Source organism: Hemitrygon akajei, unplaced genomic scaffold, assembly GCF_048418815.1.
Source record: "Hemitrygon akajei unplaced genomic scaffold, sHemAka1.3 Scf000153, whole genome shotgun sequence".
Classification (NCBI taxonomy): domain Eukaryota; kingdom Metazoa; phylum Chordata; class Chondrichthyes; order Myliobatiformes; family Dasyatidae; genus Hemitrygon; species Hemitrygon akajei.
Genome location: NW_027332039.1, coordinates 375,396 through 394,742, shown reverse-complemented (window position 1 = coordinate 394,742; position 19,347 = coordinate 375,396). Strand labels below are relative to the sequence as shown.

At 45.9% G+C, this 19,347-nt stretch overlaps 1 protein-coding gene and 1 long non-coding RNA gene across 2 annotated transcripts; both read left to right on the top strand.

Annotated features, from left to right (window-relative positions):
* The first annotated feature begins 1,395 nt into the window (after positions 1–1,395).
* LOC140724027 (zinc-binding protein A33-like) lies at positions 1,396–2,777 on the top strand. The gene is made up of 2 exons (XM_073038514.1): positions 1,396–1,982; positions 2,655–2,777. Exons 1-2 carry the CDS (start codon positions 1,572–1,574, stop codon positions 2,775–2,777), a joined length of 534 nt encoding a protein of 177 aa, XP_072894615.1. The 5' UTR covers positions 1,396–1,571.
* Positions 2,778–3,270: 493 nt separating this feature from the next.
* On the top strand, positions 3,271–5,346 carry LOC140724023 (uncharacterized). Its single transcript, XR_012098024.1, has 3 exons — positions 3,271–3,401; positions 5,165–5,187; positions 5,275–5,346. It is a non-coding gene; the product is annotated as an uncharacterized lncRNA (long non-coding RNA).
* The last annotated feature ends 14,001 nt before the right edge of the window (positions 5,347–19,347 follow it).

Here is a 19,347-nt window from a genome sequence, read left to right as displayed (position 1 = left end):
CGCCATTCAGCATGATCATGACTGATCATCCAACTCAGAACCCTGTACCTGCTTTCTCTCCATACCCCCTGATCCCTTCAGCGACAAGGGCCATATCTAACTTCCTCTTAAATATAGCCAATGAACCAGCCTCAACTGTTTCCTGTGGCAGAGAATTCCACAGATTCACCACTCTCTGTGTGAAGAACTTTTTCCTCATCTTGGTCCTAAAAGGCTTCCTCTTTTTCTTTAAACTGTGACCCCTCGTTCTGGACTTCCCCAACATCGGAAACAATCTTCCTGCATCTCGCCTGTCCAATCCCTTTAGAATTTTATACGTTTCAATCAGATCCCCCCTCAATCTTCAAAATTCTAGTGAGTATAAGCCTAGTCGATCCAGTCTTTCTTCATATGAAAGTCCTGCCATCCCAGGAATCAATCTGATGAACCTTCTTTGTACTCCCTCTATGGCAAGAATGTCTTTCCTCAGATTAGGGGACCAAACCTGCTGTGGTCTCACCAAGGCCTTGTACAACTGCAGTAGAACCTCCCTGCTCCTGTACTCAAATCCTTTTGCTATGAATGCCAACATACCATTTGCCTTTTTCACCGCCTGCTGTACCTGCATGTCCACCTTCAATGACTGGTGTACAATGACACCCAGGTCTCGTTGCACCTCCCCTTTTCCTAATTGGCCACCATTCAGATAATAATCTGTTTTCCTGTTCTTGCAACCAAAGTGGATATCTCAGATTTATCCACATTAAATTGCATCTGCCATGAATTTGCCCACTCACCTAACCTATATAAGTCACCCTGCATCCTCTTAGCATCCTCCTCAGAACTAACACCGCCGCCCAGCTTCGTGTCATCCGCAAACTAGGAGATGCTGCATTTAATTCCCTCGTCTAAGTCCTGAATATATATTGGAAACAACTGGGGTCCCAGCACTGAGCCTTGCGGTACCCCAGTAGTTCACTGCTCAGTTTCTCTGGCATCATGTTTCCTACTCGAGATTCCAGCATCTGCAGTCTCTTGTGCCTCTCTTTTCTGAATTTGCCCCTTTCAGTCCTGCCTCAGACTGAACCAGGCTTTTCTGTCCGTTTTCATTTCTGTTCTGCTTCTTCTTTAGCCCATCACGCCACCGGGACACAAGCTCGGCAGATTCCTCTGCCCAGGGCCGTGATTTGATCGGGCCTGTGGCTCCCCTCTATCCACACGATTCAATCGTCTTCCAGCGGAACGTCCTTCCGATCCCAGGGATGAGACCTTTAGAGATTTAGTTGACGTTTCTGTCGCACTGGGCTTTTACGGGATGGGGTTGCTAGACCCATGCCCAACACTCCTCCGTTCGTAGTCGGGCTTAGGCAGTCCATGGCCGAGTTTTTATTTCTGCTAGGAACTACTTAACGTGTTTCTGATCCCACGCTGATATGGAAATAGCCACAATTCTTTCCCACTGAACATACGCAGTGACATAATATTCGTTCCCTGAGTCTGCAGCGCGCGTAGTGGACAATCGCGGTACTGCAGGCGAACAGCATCTCCCCGAAAGTGAAAGCATTCTGAATCAGGAAGTGCCGGGAGTTAACATGGCTTCGAAAAGAAAGGCCGAGAGTTGGACCGAGGAGGCAATTTGTCCCATCTGCCTGGATTTCTTCACCGATCCGGTTATACTGGAGTGCGGACACAACTTCTGTCGCTGTTGTATCACACGGTGTTGGGAAAGGGAGGAGAGAAACTCCTGCCCGGAATGTAGAGAGGTGCTTGCTGACCGCAGCTTCAGGGTGAATCGGGCCTTAGCAAATCTGGCTGAAAAAGCTCGAAATATAAACCTGAATCCGAAAGGGAAGGAAAGTAAACTTTACTGCGAGGAACATGAGGAAGAACTGAAGCTGTTTTGTGAAACGGACAAGACACTGATCTGTGTGATCTGTGCGGTTGCGCAGGAACACAGAGAGCACCGCTTCATGCCGATTAAAGAAGCTGTTACACTCTACAAGGTAAAACTAACTCGAATTTGATTCTCACCCCATCGTCTATTGTCCACGACACGAGCCTCCATAAACAACATATCATCCCCCCACCGTTCGCCATCTCCAATCGGATTCTACCACGAAGCACAGGCCCACTCCCACCCTCCACCACTACAACTCTCCGCGCTCTATAGGGATCGCTCTCTACACAACTCCCTTTTATCCACTCGCTCCTCCCCACTGATCTCCCTCCTGACACCGATACCTGCAAACGGGACAAGTGCTACACCGGACTCCTACCAACACCTGCCTCACCACCAAACAGCCCCAAATTCTCCCCGTTTCTTCCATGGTCGATTGTCCTCTCGTATTAGATTCCTTCTTCTACAGCCCTGACCTCTTCCACCTGTCCCCTCTCTGCTTCTCACTTCATCACCCCCCGCCACGTTCCCCCTCACGTTGTCTCACCCGTCACCTGTCAGCTGGTTCTCATCTGCAACCTTTTTATTCTGGCTTCTGCCCCATTCCTTCCCAGTCCTGATGAAGGGTTTCATCCCGAAACACCGACTGTTTATTTCCCCTGAATAGATGCTGCCTGACTCACAGAGTTCCTCCGGCATTTTGTGTGATAATCGGGTTTGATCACCTGTTTCTTTTGATGCATCTTTGTTTCTATTTCCTTCACTCTCGGACTTCCAGGATCAGCTGAAATCTTCCTTAGACTCTCTCACAAAAAAGAAATCAGACTTCCAGGAAAAGGAGCAGCAACAGAAAGAGAAGATTTCCGGAGTTCGGGTGAGGCTTCCTGAGCGGAATTTCTGATACTACTGTCGAGTTTTGCTCCATTTAATGCAGAGTAGCCGAGTATCGCAGCTCCAGTGACCTGGGTCCGATCCTGACCTCTGCTGCTGTCTGTGTGGAGTTTGCATGCTCTCCCTGTGGCCATGACGGTTTTAGACACATCCCAAGAACATGCTGGTTAAATGGTTAATTACAATTAACCCTGTGAAGGTGATGGAGAGTGTGTGTGAATCAGGTGGGAGTTAATGGGTCAATGAGGGAGAATAGGTTTCAGGAAAACTTGATGGAATGGGATTGACGGGAATGTCTCAGAAGTAGTATGGACCCCAATGGACCGAATGGTCACCTTAATGTCATAAGGAAATACAACACAGCAATGCAGTAAACTAATCTTCACCTTTCATTCGACAGAAACAGTCACACAGCGTTCAGTCCCACATCACATCCCAGTTTGCTGAACTGCACCAGATTATCACTGAGAAAGAGCAGAGCTTACTCAGGGATGTCAGGGAAGAAGAGGCGAGGATTCTAAATCCAATGGAGAAAAATCTTCTTAAGATTCAAGAGAATATAAGGATTATTCAGGAGGAAATCTCAAAGTTAAAGGAACAGATGGATCAGAAAGATGGTGTGATATTTCTCAAGGTGAGGGATTACATTTCAATTTATTTCTGTCAAATTGAACTAAATGAACAGTGGTATATTTGAACTAAACACAGCACAGCGGCCAATTCTACCAAATCAATTACCGCTGCTGGTGTCCTCACACAGAGTGTTCTCCTTGCATGACGAACCTCCAATCACTCCGCTAATGACATTCTAAAATGTCAGAGACAGATATTTGATCCTTTATCAGCACCATACAATATTTAAGCGATGAATTTTCTGCATAATTAATCATAAATTAAATTGCAATTAATCTGTCAACAAAAGATATGACATCTGCCAGTCCCAGGCTCAAAACAGCCCAGAACAAAGTACGCATACGTAACTTATTCCCTTCGCTTTTACCATGTCCCCACTCACCTGACTGGTTTTCGTAATAAACACGTAACTCAGAATACAATGTAGACAGAAAACAGACGTGTTGCTCTTACACACAGCATTTACAAATTGCAGTAAAGTGTTTCTCACCAGACAATTGATGCAACTATTCAGGGTTGTTGTTGTCCCAAAACTGGAATTCCACAACTTCTGTACATCCCAGGACAGAATGCAATCTTCTCTGAAATGATTTACTCTGATCATAACACAGAGCTGCTGATTGTGTCCTTAATTACCACATTAATATCCTCTAACACTCTCATTAACACCCAGTTCCAATCACAGGCTGTGAGTGTGTCTGGTGCGGTGGGTGTGAGGATCTCTTTGTCAATCAGTGAGAACAAAGAATTTGACCCACACATCAGACTTATCCTCCATATCCGGTTTCCGTCAGATTAGGGAAACTTTCCATGTTTCTTTAATTTTTCGTTTATGTTTCACATTAGAAACTTAGAAATATAATCATTGAAAACTTACAGCACAATACAGGCCCTTCAGTCGTCAGATTACGGAAACTTTCACTGTCTCTACTTTTTTGGATAAGTTTTACATGGGATTGTGTCCCATTTTCTGTCATGAGCAGGGCATTAGGTCCATCTTCTATCAATTTCCCTGGTCCCTCACGTGTTTATCCAGCCTCCCCATTACATTCAATCTCTGATGTTCCATTTCAACCACTCCTGTGGCACGGAGTTCCACATCCTCTTCACTAAATTTCTTGTGGGATTTATTAAAACCTCCTGGCATTTTATCTTTGGCTGAAGGTCTCCCCATAAATAGAAACATAGAAACAAAGAAAACCTGCAGCACAATACAGTCTCTTTGGCCCACAATGCTGTGTCGAACATCTACTGACTTTAGAAATTACCTCGAGTTACCCATAGCTCTCTATTTTTCCAAGCTCCATGTACCTGTGTAGGAGTCTTGTGAAAGACCCTATCGCATCCGCCTTCACCTTCGTTGCCGGCAGCTCATTCCACCCATTCCAAAACACTTACCCGACATCTCCTCCGTACTACTTCCAAGCACCTGTGTCCTCTCGTGTTCGCCATAATGAGGTACTTTTTCCACCTTCGCGCAAGCAAATCCATCACTAATCTTAAATTGTTCCATTTTATCATTCTGACGCCTTATCCAGATGGTAATGCACAGCCTGTCCTGTCTTTCCTGTCAGTTCCATCCTCTCAGTAATGGTCTAACTTTCAGAAACTTTTCCTGTAATTTACCCCGTGGTTCTGTATTGCTGGTGTGTGTTTGTGACTGCGGGAGTGGGAATTTTCAACATCTTGTAATGATTTGGATGAAATTCAAGATGTGGACAGTAAGTCCAAGTCTAATCAGATTTGTGTGTTTATTTATTTCAGGAGGAAGCTCGTCAGAACAGGAGGTAGGACAGGGTCTTTACTGAAACCCTCTATGGATTTGTAAAATACTTCAAAATTGCAGTTTATCACCAGCAGTTTAATATTTACAGAATCAGTGATGATGTCCAGGAATTGTCAGTGACAGATGAGGCCCTACCAGTTGAAAAATTCGATCACCTCTATTTGTTGAACACAGTGCTGAGAGAAACATTTGATGCTATTAACCGAGGTAAAACTTACAAAGATTCATTTTTACTTATTTATGAGACACAATTAAGTTATAAGTTGATGCAAGGATTGGCTGTGATAATGGACTGAAGGGGAACTGAAGTTTATTTCACATCAACCCCACCGACTGGGAGGCATCACTATCACATGGTCAGCTGGAGATGTCAGACCCCTGAACACACCAGCACAGGGCCACAATACAACCAATAGACGGGACTGGCAAATGAACCACTGTGTCCTGATTCCAGACACACTGCACTAACACGCCAAGACATGAATTTGAATCCTACCACAGGAGCTGGGAATTTAATACTGACTTGATGATATTGTAGGAATAAAAGCGGGTATCAGTGTGGTGACAGGGATTGTCAGGAAAATACACAAGTCCTTCGTGCGCTGTGAGTGCAGACTCTGACTGACACAGGGCTTCACCCCACCCCCTCCTGAACCCGCAACCCTCACTGATGTTAGATGGAGAAGTGGGGAGCTGTAGTGACAAGGGACGGAATTGTCAGGGGAACAGACAGGGGAATCTGTGGATGTGAAGGGGACACCCGAATGGTATGTTGCCTCCTAGGTGCCAGGGTCAGGGATGTCTCAGATCGTGTCTGCAGCATTTTGGAGAGTGAGGGTAAACAGCCAGATATTCTGGTACATTTTGAGACCAATTATACAGGAAGTAAAAGCAAAGAGGTCCTGAAAATAGAATTTGGAGAGCTTGGTGGAAAGTTCAGAAGCAGCACCCCCAGGGTTGTAATTTCTGGATTGCTGCCAGTGCCACGTGCTGGTGAGGGTAGAAACAAGACAATTTGGCAGATTAAAGCGTGGCTGAGAAGCTGGTGCAGGGGGCATGTTTTCAGATTCTTGGATCATTCGGATTTCTTCCGGAGGAGGAATGACCTGATTAAAAAGGATGGGTTGCACCTGGATCTGAGCGAGAAAAATATTTTCACAGAGAGGTTTGATAGAGCTTTTGGAGAGGGTTTAAACTAATTTGGTGGTGGGGTAGGGTTGGGAACTGGAGTGAAGGGCTAGGACTGATAGTAAAAATGCAAAGGTCGCGTGCAGTCAGACTGTCAGGTAGGGCGGACAAATGAAAAGAGAAATTTGCAGCCAGCAGGGTGAGTATCAGTGCATTAGAGATGCAGAATTAAAAAGGGTAGCAGATACAGTACACAATGTGTTATATCTCAATGCATGGAGTATGAGAAATAAGGTGGATGATCTTGTTGCACTATTACCGATTGTCAGTTATGATGTTGTGGCCATCACGAAAACGTGGCTGAAGGATGGTTGTAGTTGGGAGCTGAATGTCCAAGGTTACACAATGTATCGGTGGTATAGGAACGTCGGGTGAGGGGGTGCAGTGGCTCTGCTGGTAAATCAGCAGCTAGATGTGACATAGGATTGGAAGATGTTGAATCTTGTGGGTTGAGGTAAGGAACTGCAAAAGTAAAAATGACACTGACAACAGTCATATACAGGCCTCCCAACAGTCAGTGGGTTGAGGCCCACAGATTACAACTGGAAATAGAAAAGGCTGATGAAAAGGACAATGTTATGATAATCATGGGAGATTTCAACATGCAGGGCAATTGGGAAAATCAGGTTGGGAAAGGATCTCAAGAGAGTGAGTTTGTTAAATGCAATGTGATGGCTTTCTAGAGCAGTTAGTCGTTGAGCCTACTCGGGGAACAGCTCTACTGGATTGGGTGTTATGTATTGAACCAGAGGTGAGTAGTTAAAAGAACCCTTAGGAAGCAGTGCTCACAACATGACTGAGTTCAACTTGAAATCTGATAAGGAGAAGTGAAGTCTGACATTGTAGTATTTCAGAGAAGTGAAAGAAATTACAGTGGTCTGAGAGAGGAGTTGGCCAAAGCAAATTGGAAGGAGATGCTGGCAGGGATGAGAGCAGAGCAGAAATGGTGTCAGTTTCTGGGAAAGTGAGAAAGGTGAAGGATAGATGTATTCCAAAAATAAATAAATACTAAAATGGCAAAATAGTAAAACCGTGGCTGACAAGGGAAGACAAGTTAATGTAAAGGAAAAAGAGAGGGGATACAACTAAACAAAAATTAGTAGGAAGACAGAGGATTGGGAAGCTTTTAAATATCTACAGAGAGAAACTAAAAGGATGATTGGGTGGGAAAAAATAAACAAGAAATTGATTTGAATTTAATTGACTTTATTACTTACATCCTTCATATACATGAGGATGAAAAATCTTTACGTTACGTCTCCATGTAAATGTGCAATGTGCAATTTATAGTAATTTATGATGAATTATATGTATAACATGCTGGTCAATATAACATAGAAATACAGATGAAATACAGAAATACATCATGAGTTAATCAGTCTGCTGGCCTGGTTGAAGAGGCTGTACTCGGAGACTGTTGCTCCTGGCCTTTAAGCTGTGGTAGCGTATCCCGGATGGTAGCAACTCATACAGTTTCTGGTTGGGCTGACTCAGGTCTCCAATGATCCCTCAGGCCCTTTTTACACACCTGTCTTTGTAAAACAAGTTAGCAAACAATATCAAATTGTTTTTCAAATATTGTAAAAAAAGAAAACACAGATGAGAGTGGATATAAGACAGCTAGAAAATAAGGCTGGATATATAACAACGCGGGATAAAGAGATGGCAGATAAACCAAATATTTTGCATCAGTCTTCACTGTGGAAGACACGAGCACTGTGCCCGGTGTTGAAGAGTGCGAGGGAAGGGAAGTGAGTGCAGTTACTGTTACAAGGAAGAAGGTGCTCAAAAAGCTGAAAGACCTAAAGGTACATAAGTCACCCGGACCAGATGAACTGCACCCTAGTGTTCTGAAAGAGGTTGCAGTAGACATTGTGGAGGCAATTCAAATGATCTTTCAAAAATCACTGGTGCCAGACGACTGAAAAATTGCAAATGTCACTTAACTCTTTAAGTAAGGAGGAAGGCAACAGAAAGGAAATTATAGACCAGTTAGCCTCACCTCTGTGGTTGTGAAGAAGGTGGTGTCAATTGTTAATTATGAGGTTTTGGAATACTTGGTGACACTGTATAAGATAGAATAAGTCAGCATGGCTTCATTAAGGGAATATCCTGCCTGACAAACCTGTTCGCAATCTTTGAGATTACAAGCAGGATAGATAAAGGGGATGTAGTGGATGTTGTATATTTGGAATCTCGGAAGGCCTTTGAGAATGTGCCACACATGAAGGTGGTAACCAAGTTAAGAGGCCAAGGTATTACAGAAAAGTTACAGGCATGGTTAGAACATTGGAGATTGGTAGGAAACAGCGAATGAGAGTAAAGGGATCCTTTTCTGGTTGGCTGCCAGTGACTCGTGTTCGACAGGGGTCAATGTTAGGACACCTTGATTTTATGCTGTATATCAAGATTTTGCTGATGGAATAGACGATAAGATATAGGAGCAGAAGTAGGCCATTTGGGCCATCGAGTCTGCTCCACCATTCAGTCATGGGCAGATCCAATTCTTCCAGTCATCCCCACTCCCCTGCTTTCACCCCATACCCTTTGATGCCCTGGCTAATCAAGAACATATCTATCTCTGCCTTAAACATAACTTGGCCTTAACAGCCAGTTCTGTCAACAAATTCCACAGATTTTCCACACACTGACTAAAATAATTTCTCCACATCTCAGTTTTAAAAGGACGTCCTTCAATCATGAAGTCATACCCTCTTGTTCTAGAGTAGATGGCTTTGTTTCCAAGTTTGCAGAAGATACGAAGATTGGTGGAGGAGCCGGTAGTGTTGAGGAAACAGTTAGGCTGGACAAGGACTTGAATGAGGAGAATGGGAAGGAAAGTGGCAAGTGATATACAATGTTGGAAAATGCATGGTCATGCACTGTGGTCGTAGAAATAATGTGCAGATTTATTATTCAGATGGGGAGAAAACCCAAAAAGCTGAGATGAAAAGGGACTTAGCAGTCATTCTGCAGAACACCCTAAAGGTTAACTTGCAGGTAGAGCCAGTGGTGAGGAAGGCAAATCCAATGTTAGCATTCAGTTCAAGGGGTTTAGATAGCATTCAATTCAAGAGCAGGGATGTGATGCTGAGGCTTTATAAGGCACTGGTGAAGCCTCACCTTGAGTATTGTAAACAATTTTGGGCTCCTCATCTAAGAAAAGATGTGCTGGCATTGCAGAAGGTTCATTTCATAAGGATGATTCCAGGAATGAAAGGGTTATCGTCCAAAAAAGGCTTTGATAGCTCTGTGTCTGTACTCGCTGGAATTTAGAAAGATGAGGGGGGGGGGGGGATCTCATTGAAACCTTTCGAATGTTGAAAGTCCTAGACAGTGTAGATGTGGAAAGGATGTTTCCCCTGGTGGTGGAGTTTAGGACAAGAGGGCACAGCCTCAAAATACACGGGGATCTATTTAAAACAGATGTGAAAAAATTTGAGCCAGCGGCTGGTGAACTTCTGGCCCATTTGTGTGTGTTTGCCACCCTCCCATCCCTCTAACCATTTCCCATCTGTGTACCTGCCCAAATTTATATTAAAATATTTTATTTTTACCTGTTTCTACAGCGGCTGAGGGCAAATTCAATTTACCAACCTCCCTCTCTCTGAGAATGTTACCCGATAGACCACTCAGAAAAATTTCCCATTTCAATTTCAATCTGAGGCCTCTGGTTCTGTACTCCCATTTCTTTGAAAAAGAAACGTTATTTAAGCTCCTAATTAATTATTTACCTCGATAAGGGGTCACACCTGAACATCCTACACTACAGCTGAATAGCCGAAGCTTATCCACTCTCTGCTTTTAACCCAAGCCCCCAGTCCTGGTAACATCCTCCTGAAGCCTCCTGTCCAGTGTAATGACATCCTCCCCATATTCGGGAACCGGAAATGCAGACAATGCTCCAAGTGTGGTCTATCATCGACATCAAAGGCCTTGCTGAATTTCATGTGGACAGTGTGGAATAGGCTGATGAATACAGGACTGAAGGTGTTTTTTTAGATTGGGACAAGAAGGGCGGCGTGGGAGCTAAATTCTGAAGGAAGGCAGTTCTGTAAAAAACTTTGCGTACAAGAACGGCGAGACTGCTCAGGACAGTGCCGAGAGTTTAAAAAGATGACCACCCTATACAGCGGGCAGCGGAGTGGGTGGCAGCAGAGTGTAGGGCTTTGGCTCAACGGGCTTAGGCGGTAATGGGAAGAGGCGAGAGCGAGGCACCGACTCTTTTTCTCCCCTTGGCAAATCGGCCTGGACGGATGGGGGAACAGCAGGGCACATTAGCTAACGGTTTAGAAAGTCCGTGTGCTTGGCGAAGTAAGTGGGTGAGTAGACCTATCTTTCTTTGTTTCATTCCTGTAGAATTAGGTAGCATGTCTGCAGGGTTAGTGCTTTGTTCAGGGTGTCAGATGTGGGAATCCTGGGAGACCTCCAGCCTCCCTGATAGCCACATCTGCACCAGGTGAACCGAGATTCAGCTCCTCGGAGACCGTGTTAGGGATCTGGAGCTGCAGCTTGATGACCTACAGCTTATTAGAGAAAATGAAGAGGTGATAGACAGGAGCTACAGGGAGGTAGTCATCCCTAGGCTACAGGGGTCAGAAAACTGGGTGACTGTCAGGAGAGGGAAGGGAAATGCCCGGATAGTGGAGAGCTCCCCTGCGGCTGCTCCCCTCAGCAACAAGTATATCGTTTCGGATGCTGTTGAGGGGGATGACCTGACAGGGAACGGCCACAGTTACCGGGTCTCTGGCACTGAGCCTGGCGCTGTTGTGCAGGAGGGAAGGAGGGAGAAGAGGAATGCGGTAGTCATAGGGGATTCCATAGTCAGGGGAACAGACAGGAGATTCTGTGAGCCTGGTAGAGATACCCGCATGGTGTGCTGCCTCCCAGGTGCCAGGGTACGGGATGTCTCGGATCGGGTCCAGAATATCCTGAAGGGAGAGGGCGAGCAGCCAGCTGTCTTGGTACATGTTGGTACCAATGACGTAGAGAGGAAAAGGGAGGAGGTCCTGAAGAGAGATTTCCGGGAGTTAGGAATGAAGCTGAGAAGCAGGACCTCCAGGGTAGTAATCTCAGGATTGCTACCTGTGCCACATGCTAGCGAGGGCAAGAATAGTAGGATCAGGCAGATGAATGCGTGGCTGAGAGTCTGGTGCAGGAGGCATGGCTTCAGATTCTTGGATCATTGGTATATCTTCAGGGGGAAGTATTAACTGTTCAAAAAGGACGGGTTACACCTGAACCCGAAGGAGATCAATATCATAGCGGGAATGTTTAATAGAGCTGTTATGGAGGGTTTAAACTAATTTGGCAGGGAGATGGGAAACCGGAATGATAGAGCGGAGGAGGGGGAAAACAGAAATAAATCTAAGATAGTGAGCAGTAAAGATGTCAGGAAGGACAGACAGGTGATGGGGCAAATTTGCAGCCACTGGGATGAGTTGCAGTGCAATCAAAACAAAAAGTATCAAATACTGGACTTAAGGTGTTATACTTAAATACACACAGCATAAGAAATAAGTTGGATGATCTTGTCGTACAGCTACAGATTGGCAGGTATAATTTTGTGGCCATCACTGAGACGTGGCTAATGGATGCATGTCTCTGAGAGCTGAACGTCCAACGATACACGGTGTATCGGAAGGATAGGCAGGTAGGCAGAGGGGGTGGCGTGGAAATGATATTAAATCATTAGAAAGAGGTGACATAGGATCGGAAGGTGCAGAATCTTTATGGGTTGAGCTAAGAAATCGCAGGGGTAAAAGGACCCTGATGGCAGTTATCTACAGGCCTCCTAACAGCTGCAGTGAGGTGGACTACAAACTACAACAGGAAATAGAAAAGGCTTGCCAGAAGGGCAGTACTATGATAATTGTGGGGGATTTTAACATGCGAGTGGATTGTGAAAATCAGGTCGACACTGGATCTCAAGACAGAGAATTTGTAGAATGTCTACGAGATGGCTTTTCAGAACAGCTTGTTGTTGAGCCCACTAGGGGATCAGAGGTACTGGATTGGATATTGTGTAATGACCCAGAGGTGATTAGAGAGATTGAGGAGAAGGAACCATTAGGAGGCAGTGATCGTAACATGATTGAGTTCACTGTGAAATTTGAGAAAGAGAAGCCGAAATCCGATGTGTCGGTATTTCAGTGGAGTAAAGGAAATTACAGTGGCATGAGAGAGGAACTGGCCAAATTTGACTGGAAAGGGACACTAGCGGGAGGACGGCAGAGCAGCAGTGGCTGGAGTTTATGCGAGAAGTGAGGAAGGTGCAAGATAGATATATTCTAAAAAAGAAGCAATTTTCGAATGGAAACACGATCCGACCGTGGCTAACAAGAAAAGTGAAAGCCAAAGTAAAAGCAAAGGAGAGGGCATTCAAGGGAACAAAAATTAGCGGGAAGACAGAGGATTGGGAAGTTTTTAAAAGCTTACAAAAGGAAACTAAGAAGGCCATTAAGAGGGAAAAGATGAACTATGAAAGGAAGCTAGCAAATAATATCAAAGAAGTTACTAAAAGCTTTTTCAAGTACATACAGAGTAAAAAACGGGTGAGAGTGGATACAGGACAGAAAGAAAATGATGCTGGAGAAATTGTAATGGGAGATAAGGAGATAGCTGAGGAACTGAACGAGTATTTGCATCTGTCCTCACTGAGGAAGATATCAGCAGTATACCGGACACGCAGTGTCAGGGAAGAGAAGTGTGCGCAGTCACAATTACGACAGAGAAAGTACTCAGGAAGCTAAATAGTCTAAGGGTAGATAAATCTCCAGGACCAGATGGAATGCACCGTTGTGTTTTGAAGGAAGTAGTTGTGGAGACTGCGGAGGCATTAGCAATGATCTTTCAAAAGTCAATAGATTCTGGCATGGTTCCGGAGGAGTGGAAGATTGTAAATGCCACTCTGGTATTTAAGAAAGGGGCAAGGAAGCAAAAAGTAAATTATAGACCTGTTAGCTTGACATCGGTGGTTGGGAAGTTGTTGGAGTCAATTGTCAAGGATGAGGTTCCCGAGTATCTGGAGGCATATGACAAGATAGGCAGAACTTAGCATGGTTTCCTTAAAGTAAAATCCTGCCTGACAAACCCATTGAAATTTTTTGAGGAGATTACAGGTAGGCTAGACAAGGGAGATGCAGTGGATGTTGTGTATTTGGATTTTCAGAAGGCCTTTGACAAGGTGCCACACATGAGGCCGCTAAACAAGATAAGAGCCCATGGAATTACTGGAAAGTTACATGCGTGGATAGAGCGTTGGCTGATTGGCAGGAAACAGAGAGTGGGAATAAACGGATCCTATTCTGGTTGGCTGCCGATTACCAGTGGTGTTCCACAGGGGTCCGTGTTGGGGCCGCTTCTTTTTACGTTGTATATCAACTATTTGGATTATGGAATAGATGGCTTTGTGGCTAAGTTTGCTGATGATACAAAGATAAGTGGAGGGGACGGTAGTGCTGAGGAAACAGAGAGTCTGCAGAGAGACTTGGATAGATTAGGAGAATGGTCAAAGAAGTGGCAAATGAAATGCAATGTTGAAAACTGTATGGTCATGCACGTTGGTAGAAGAAATAAACGGGCAGACTATTATTAAATGGAGAGAGAATACAAAGTTCTGAGATGCAATGGGACTTGGCAGTGCTCGTGCAGGATACCCTTAAGGTTAACCTCCAGGTTGATTCAGTGGTGAAGAAGGCGAATGCAAAGTTGGCATTCATTTCTAGAGGAATAGAGTATAGGAGCAGGGATGTGACGTTGTGGCTCTATAAGGCAATGGTAAGACATGACTTGGAATACTGTGTGCAGTTTTGGGCTCCTTATTTAAGAAAGGATGTTCTGACATTGGAGAGGGTTCAGAGCAAATTCACTAGAATGATTCCGGGAATGAGAGGGTTAACATATGAGGAACATTTGACCGTTCTTGGATTGTACTCCTTGGAGTTTAGAAGAATGAGGGGGGACCTCAGAGAAACATTTCGAATGTTAAAAGGCATGGACAGAGTGGATGTGGCAAAGTTGTTTCCCATGATGGTGGAGTCTAGTACGAGAGAGCATGACTTAAGGATTGAAGGGCGCCCATTCAGAACGGAGATGAAAAAAAAAATTTTTAGCCAGAGGGTGGTGAATTTGTGAATTTCTTGCGGCAGTGGAAGCCAAGTCACTGGGTGTATTTAAGACAGAGATTGATAGGTATCTGAGTAGCCAGGGCATCAAAGGTCATGGTGAGAAGGTTGGGGAGTGGGAATAAATGGGAGAATGGATCAGCTCATGATTAAATGGCGGAGCAGATTCGAAGGGTCGAATGGCCGGCTTCTGCTGCTTTCACTTATGGTCTTATTTGAATGCACCAGTATACGTAATAAGGATCTTGTAGCACAGGTAAAGTTTGGCAGGTACAAACTTAGGCAGGTACGACTTTGGTCAAAGGAATAAAGGCATAGACAATTCTGTAAACAGGGCGAAATTCAAAAATCAGAGGTGCAAAGGGTCATGGGTGTCCTTGTGCAGGATTCCCTGAAGGTTAACTTGCAGTTTGTGTCAGTGGTAGGATTGGCAAACTCAATGTTTGCTTTCATTCCGAGAGGATTAGAATACAAGAGCAAGGATGTAGTGCTGAGGTTTTATAAGGCATTGGTCAGACCACACTTGGAGTATTGTGAGCAGTTTTGGGTCCCTTCTATTGGAAAACATGTACTGGCATTGGAGGGGGTCCAGAAGATTCACAAGAATAATTCTGGGAATGAAAGAGTTAACATATGAGGAGTGTTTGTTGGAGTTAACATATGAGGAGTCCTGTACTCACTGGAGTTTAGAAGAATGGCTGATTTATTATCCCCCTCAACCCTATTCTCCCGCCTCCTCCCCATAACTTTTGAGACTCTGACTAATCAAGAAGTTTACTTATTAACTTCTGCTTTAAAAATCAAACAGGAGAAAATCTGCAGATGCTGGTAATCCAAGCTACACAGGTCCTGATGAAGGGTCTCGCCAGATCTCTCTGACACCTGTCTGGAGAGAGTTGATGTGGGGAGGATGTGGGTGGGTCGAGAACGGTAAGCACAGCCTCCGACTATAGGGATGTCCATTTAGGACAGACATGAGGAGGAATTCCTTTATCCACAGGCAGCTGTGGAGGCCAAATAATTGAGTATATTTAAAGCAGAGTAACACACACAAATTGTTGGGGGAACAGCAGGCCGGGAAGTTTCTATGGAAAAGAGTAAACAGTCGACTGTTCAGACTGAAACACTTCATCAGGACCTGTGTTGCTTAAGGGTTCCTGCAAATTCATCCCCTGTCCTAATGAAGGGCTGCGGGGGATGGGGTTGTGGGAAAGGGGACAAAGTCATCCTCATCTGCCATCTTTGCCCCCTCTAGCTTCTCATTACGTCTACACACACAGTTCGCCCACAGGCTTTCCACCCCTCCCCCACCTGGTTCAATCTGTCATTCATCTGTCCCCTACTGGTTCCCATTATCACCTCCTTTACTGTCTCAAACCATCACACTGCCCCACTTCACACTCACAAATGAATGTGAACATTGTATGACGGGCCTGTTCCTGTATTGTGCTGCTCTATGTTCTCTGTTCCCGAGTCCGTCCCCCCCCCCCCGATCCCTGGGGCCCCGCTGCCCGAGTCTCTCCCCCGATCCCCGGGGCCGCGCTGCCCGAGTCTCCCCACCCGATCCCCGGGGCCGCGCTGCCCGAGTCTCCCCCCCCATCCCCGGGGCCCCGCTGCCCGAGTCTCCCCACTCGATCCCCGGGTCCCCGCTGCCCGAGTCTCCCCACCCGATCCCCGGGACCGCGCTGCCTGAGACTCCCCCCCCCCCACACCCCGATCCCCGGAGCCCCGCTGCCCGAGTCTCCCCCCGATCCCGGGGCCGCGCTGTCCGAGTCTTCCCCCGATCCCCGGGACCGCGCTGCCTGAGACTCCCCCCCCACACCCCGATCCCCGGAGCCCCGCTGACCGAGTCTCCCCCCGATCCCGGGGCCGCGCTGTCCGAGTCTTCCCCCGATCCCCGGGACCGCGCTGCCTGAGACTCCCCCCCCCCCACACCCCGATCCCCGGAGCCCCGCTGACCGAGTCTCCCCCCGATCCCGGGGCCGCGCTGCCCGAGTCTCCCCCCTTTCCCCGGGTCCGCGCTGCCCGAGTCTCCCCCCGATCCCCGGGGACTCTCTAATTCTCTGCTTCTCTCCCCGATCCCCGGGGCCGCGCTGCCCGAGTCTCCCCCCGATCCCCGGGGCCGCGCTGCCCGAGTCTCCCCCCGATTCCCGGGGACTCTCTAATTCTCTGCTTCTCTCCCCGATCCCCGGGGACTCTCTAATTCTCTGCTTCATCCCGCAGTCTCTGTCACCCTGGATGTGGAAACGGCGCATCCGGAGCTCGAGGTGTCTGAGGATCGGAAGAGTGTGAGACGGACCCGGACCGGGAGGAATCTCCCTGACAGCGGGAAGAGATTCACAGACTGGGAATGTGTGCTGGGATCGGAGGGATTCACTTCGGGGAGACATTACTGGGAGGTGGAGGTGACGGGAAAACGGGGCTGGTGTCTGGGAGTCGCCGCAGAGTCTGTGGAGAGGAAGGGACCGGTCGGTCTGAGTCCGGAGACCGGATTCTGGATCATCAGGCGGGTTGATGACGTGTTACATCGGGATTATGACGTTTTCGGTGATCTCCCCTTCCCCGGGGCCCATCTCGCTGCCGGTCCCATCCCCGGGAGGGTGGGAGTTTATCTCAGTTACGAGTCCGGGACAGTTTCATTTTACAACGCGGAGACAAAGATCCATCTCCACACCTTCACTGGGAATAAATTCACGGGGAAACTTTATCCTTTCTTCGCGACCTGGGATGTAAACCAATGGCTGAGAATCTGCTCCGGTTCCGCTCCGGGTCTGTAAACGGGTCGGGTCCCGGGGACCGGCGTCAGGAGTAAAGTCCCTTGTTACGTACCCGTGACACGTGATAGTGGTACCCTTGTCACGTGACTGGGGTTGAAGTTATACTGGACTTGAGGTAATGGTCTTGTGATGGTGGAGTGACGTCATTTTCCCGCGAGTAGAGGTCATGTGACAGGTTTTTTTTACAGGGTATAAAAGGAAGACCCGCCCTGTGGGGTGGGGCAGTTCGTGGCTGGATTTGCCAAGTTGACTTCATGCCACTGCGTGATTTGATGTGATGACGCAGTTTAGTTGAAAAATGAAGTTTTATCTATTGCCTGAAGTTTGAAATGTCATAGCCAGCAGTTTCTTTACTGTGGAGAGTGAAGATGAAAGTTCTGAAGTTAAAGATCGAGGAGAATCGATTTTCGACGGTGGATTGGTTTCGACCTTGTGTGATCCTCATTCGGAAGGATTTCATTGACTGTTCTCGTGTTAATCTCTGCTGGGATAGCAGGAGATTGAGGACAGAGTGTGGAAGAGGAGGTCAGTACTTTTAAACAGTTACGTTTCATAAAATTCTACGTGGGAAGAGTTCGACGCCGGGGATCGAAGGACAACGACGTGGAAGAGAATTTTAAATCGCCTTAAAAAGTCTCTCCTTTTAAATGGACTGTGAGGATTTTGAACTTTCGGCATACCGCTTTAAAGAACTGTTTTTTTCAACATCGCTTTAAGAACTGTCTTTGCTGCATCGCTTTAAGAACTAGCTAGATTCTGACTGTATGCTGCACTTTAATGTAATGTAGTTATTGTAGTTTTACCTTTGCAAGTATTCACAATGTAAATGTGATATTTAGAACGGAACAAACACTGTACCAATCTTGTATTGTTTTTCAACAGTTTTCACCATGCGTTAATGTGAAGAGTGAACAGTAAATGGTTAATCTTACTGCGGCCTCGTTTGCATTGATTCTGGTTTATCTCGACGTTTACCTCGGCTTTACGCCACACCCGAGCGAGAACGTTACATACACACTTTCTGCAATATCTTCAGGTTAGACATTTTTTACAAAAATAATTATCTAAGTTCCCATATATGCAAGAATCTGATTTGTTGGATACTAATTTTGAATATGAATCCTTTAGTAAGAGGTTCCATTGGTAGAATTTATAATTTATTTTTAATACATTAATACAAAAAGATAACCTCCCACCTAAGGTTTATACATGATAGAAATATTCGTTGTTTCAGACGTGATAGAGGGGGAGGGATGAAAGGGGGAGGAGTGGCATTACTAGTCCGGGAAAATATCACAGCTGTGCGTAGACAGGACAGAACAGAGGGCTTGTCTACAGAGGCCATATGGGTGGAGCTGAGGAACGGGAAAGGTGTGATCACACTAATAGGGGTGTATTATAGACCGCCCAAAAGTCAGAGAGAATTGGAGGAGCAAATCTGTATAAAGATAGTAGACCGCTGTAAGAAACAGAAAGTTGCAATAGTAGGGGATTTTAACTTTCCACATATTGACTGGGACTCCCAAACTGTAATAGGGCTAGATGGCTTGGAATTACTGAAATGTTTTCAGGAAAGTTTTCTAAATCAATATATAGAGGTACCTACGAGAGAGGATGCAATACTCGATCTCCTATTAGGAAACCAGACAGGTCAGGTGACAGAAGTATGTGTAGGCGAACATTTTGGGTCCAGTGACCATAATGTCATCAGTTTCAAGTTAATTATGGATAAGGATAGGTCTGGTCCTCGAGTTGAGGTTCTAAATAGCAGAAGGGCTAATTTTGTGGAAATGAAAAAAGATCTAGGAAGAGTGGACAGGGATAAGTTTTTTTTTTCCTGACAAGGATGTGTTCAGGAAGTGGAAGGCCTCCAAATGTGAAATTTTGAGGGTGCAGAGTTTGCATTTTCCTGCCAGGATTAAAGATAAAGTTAACAGGCACAGAGAACCTTGGTTTTCAAGGGATATTGGCGATCTGGTTAAGAAAAAGAGAGAGGTGTATAGCAGGTAGAGGCAATAAAGAGCAAATGAGTTACTTAAAGAGTATAGAAAACGTAAGAAAATACTAAAG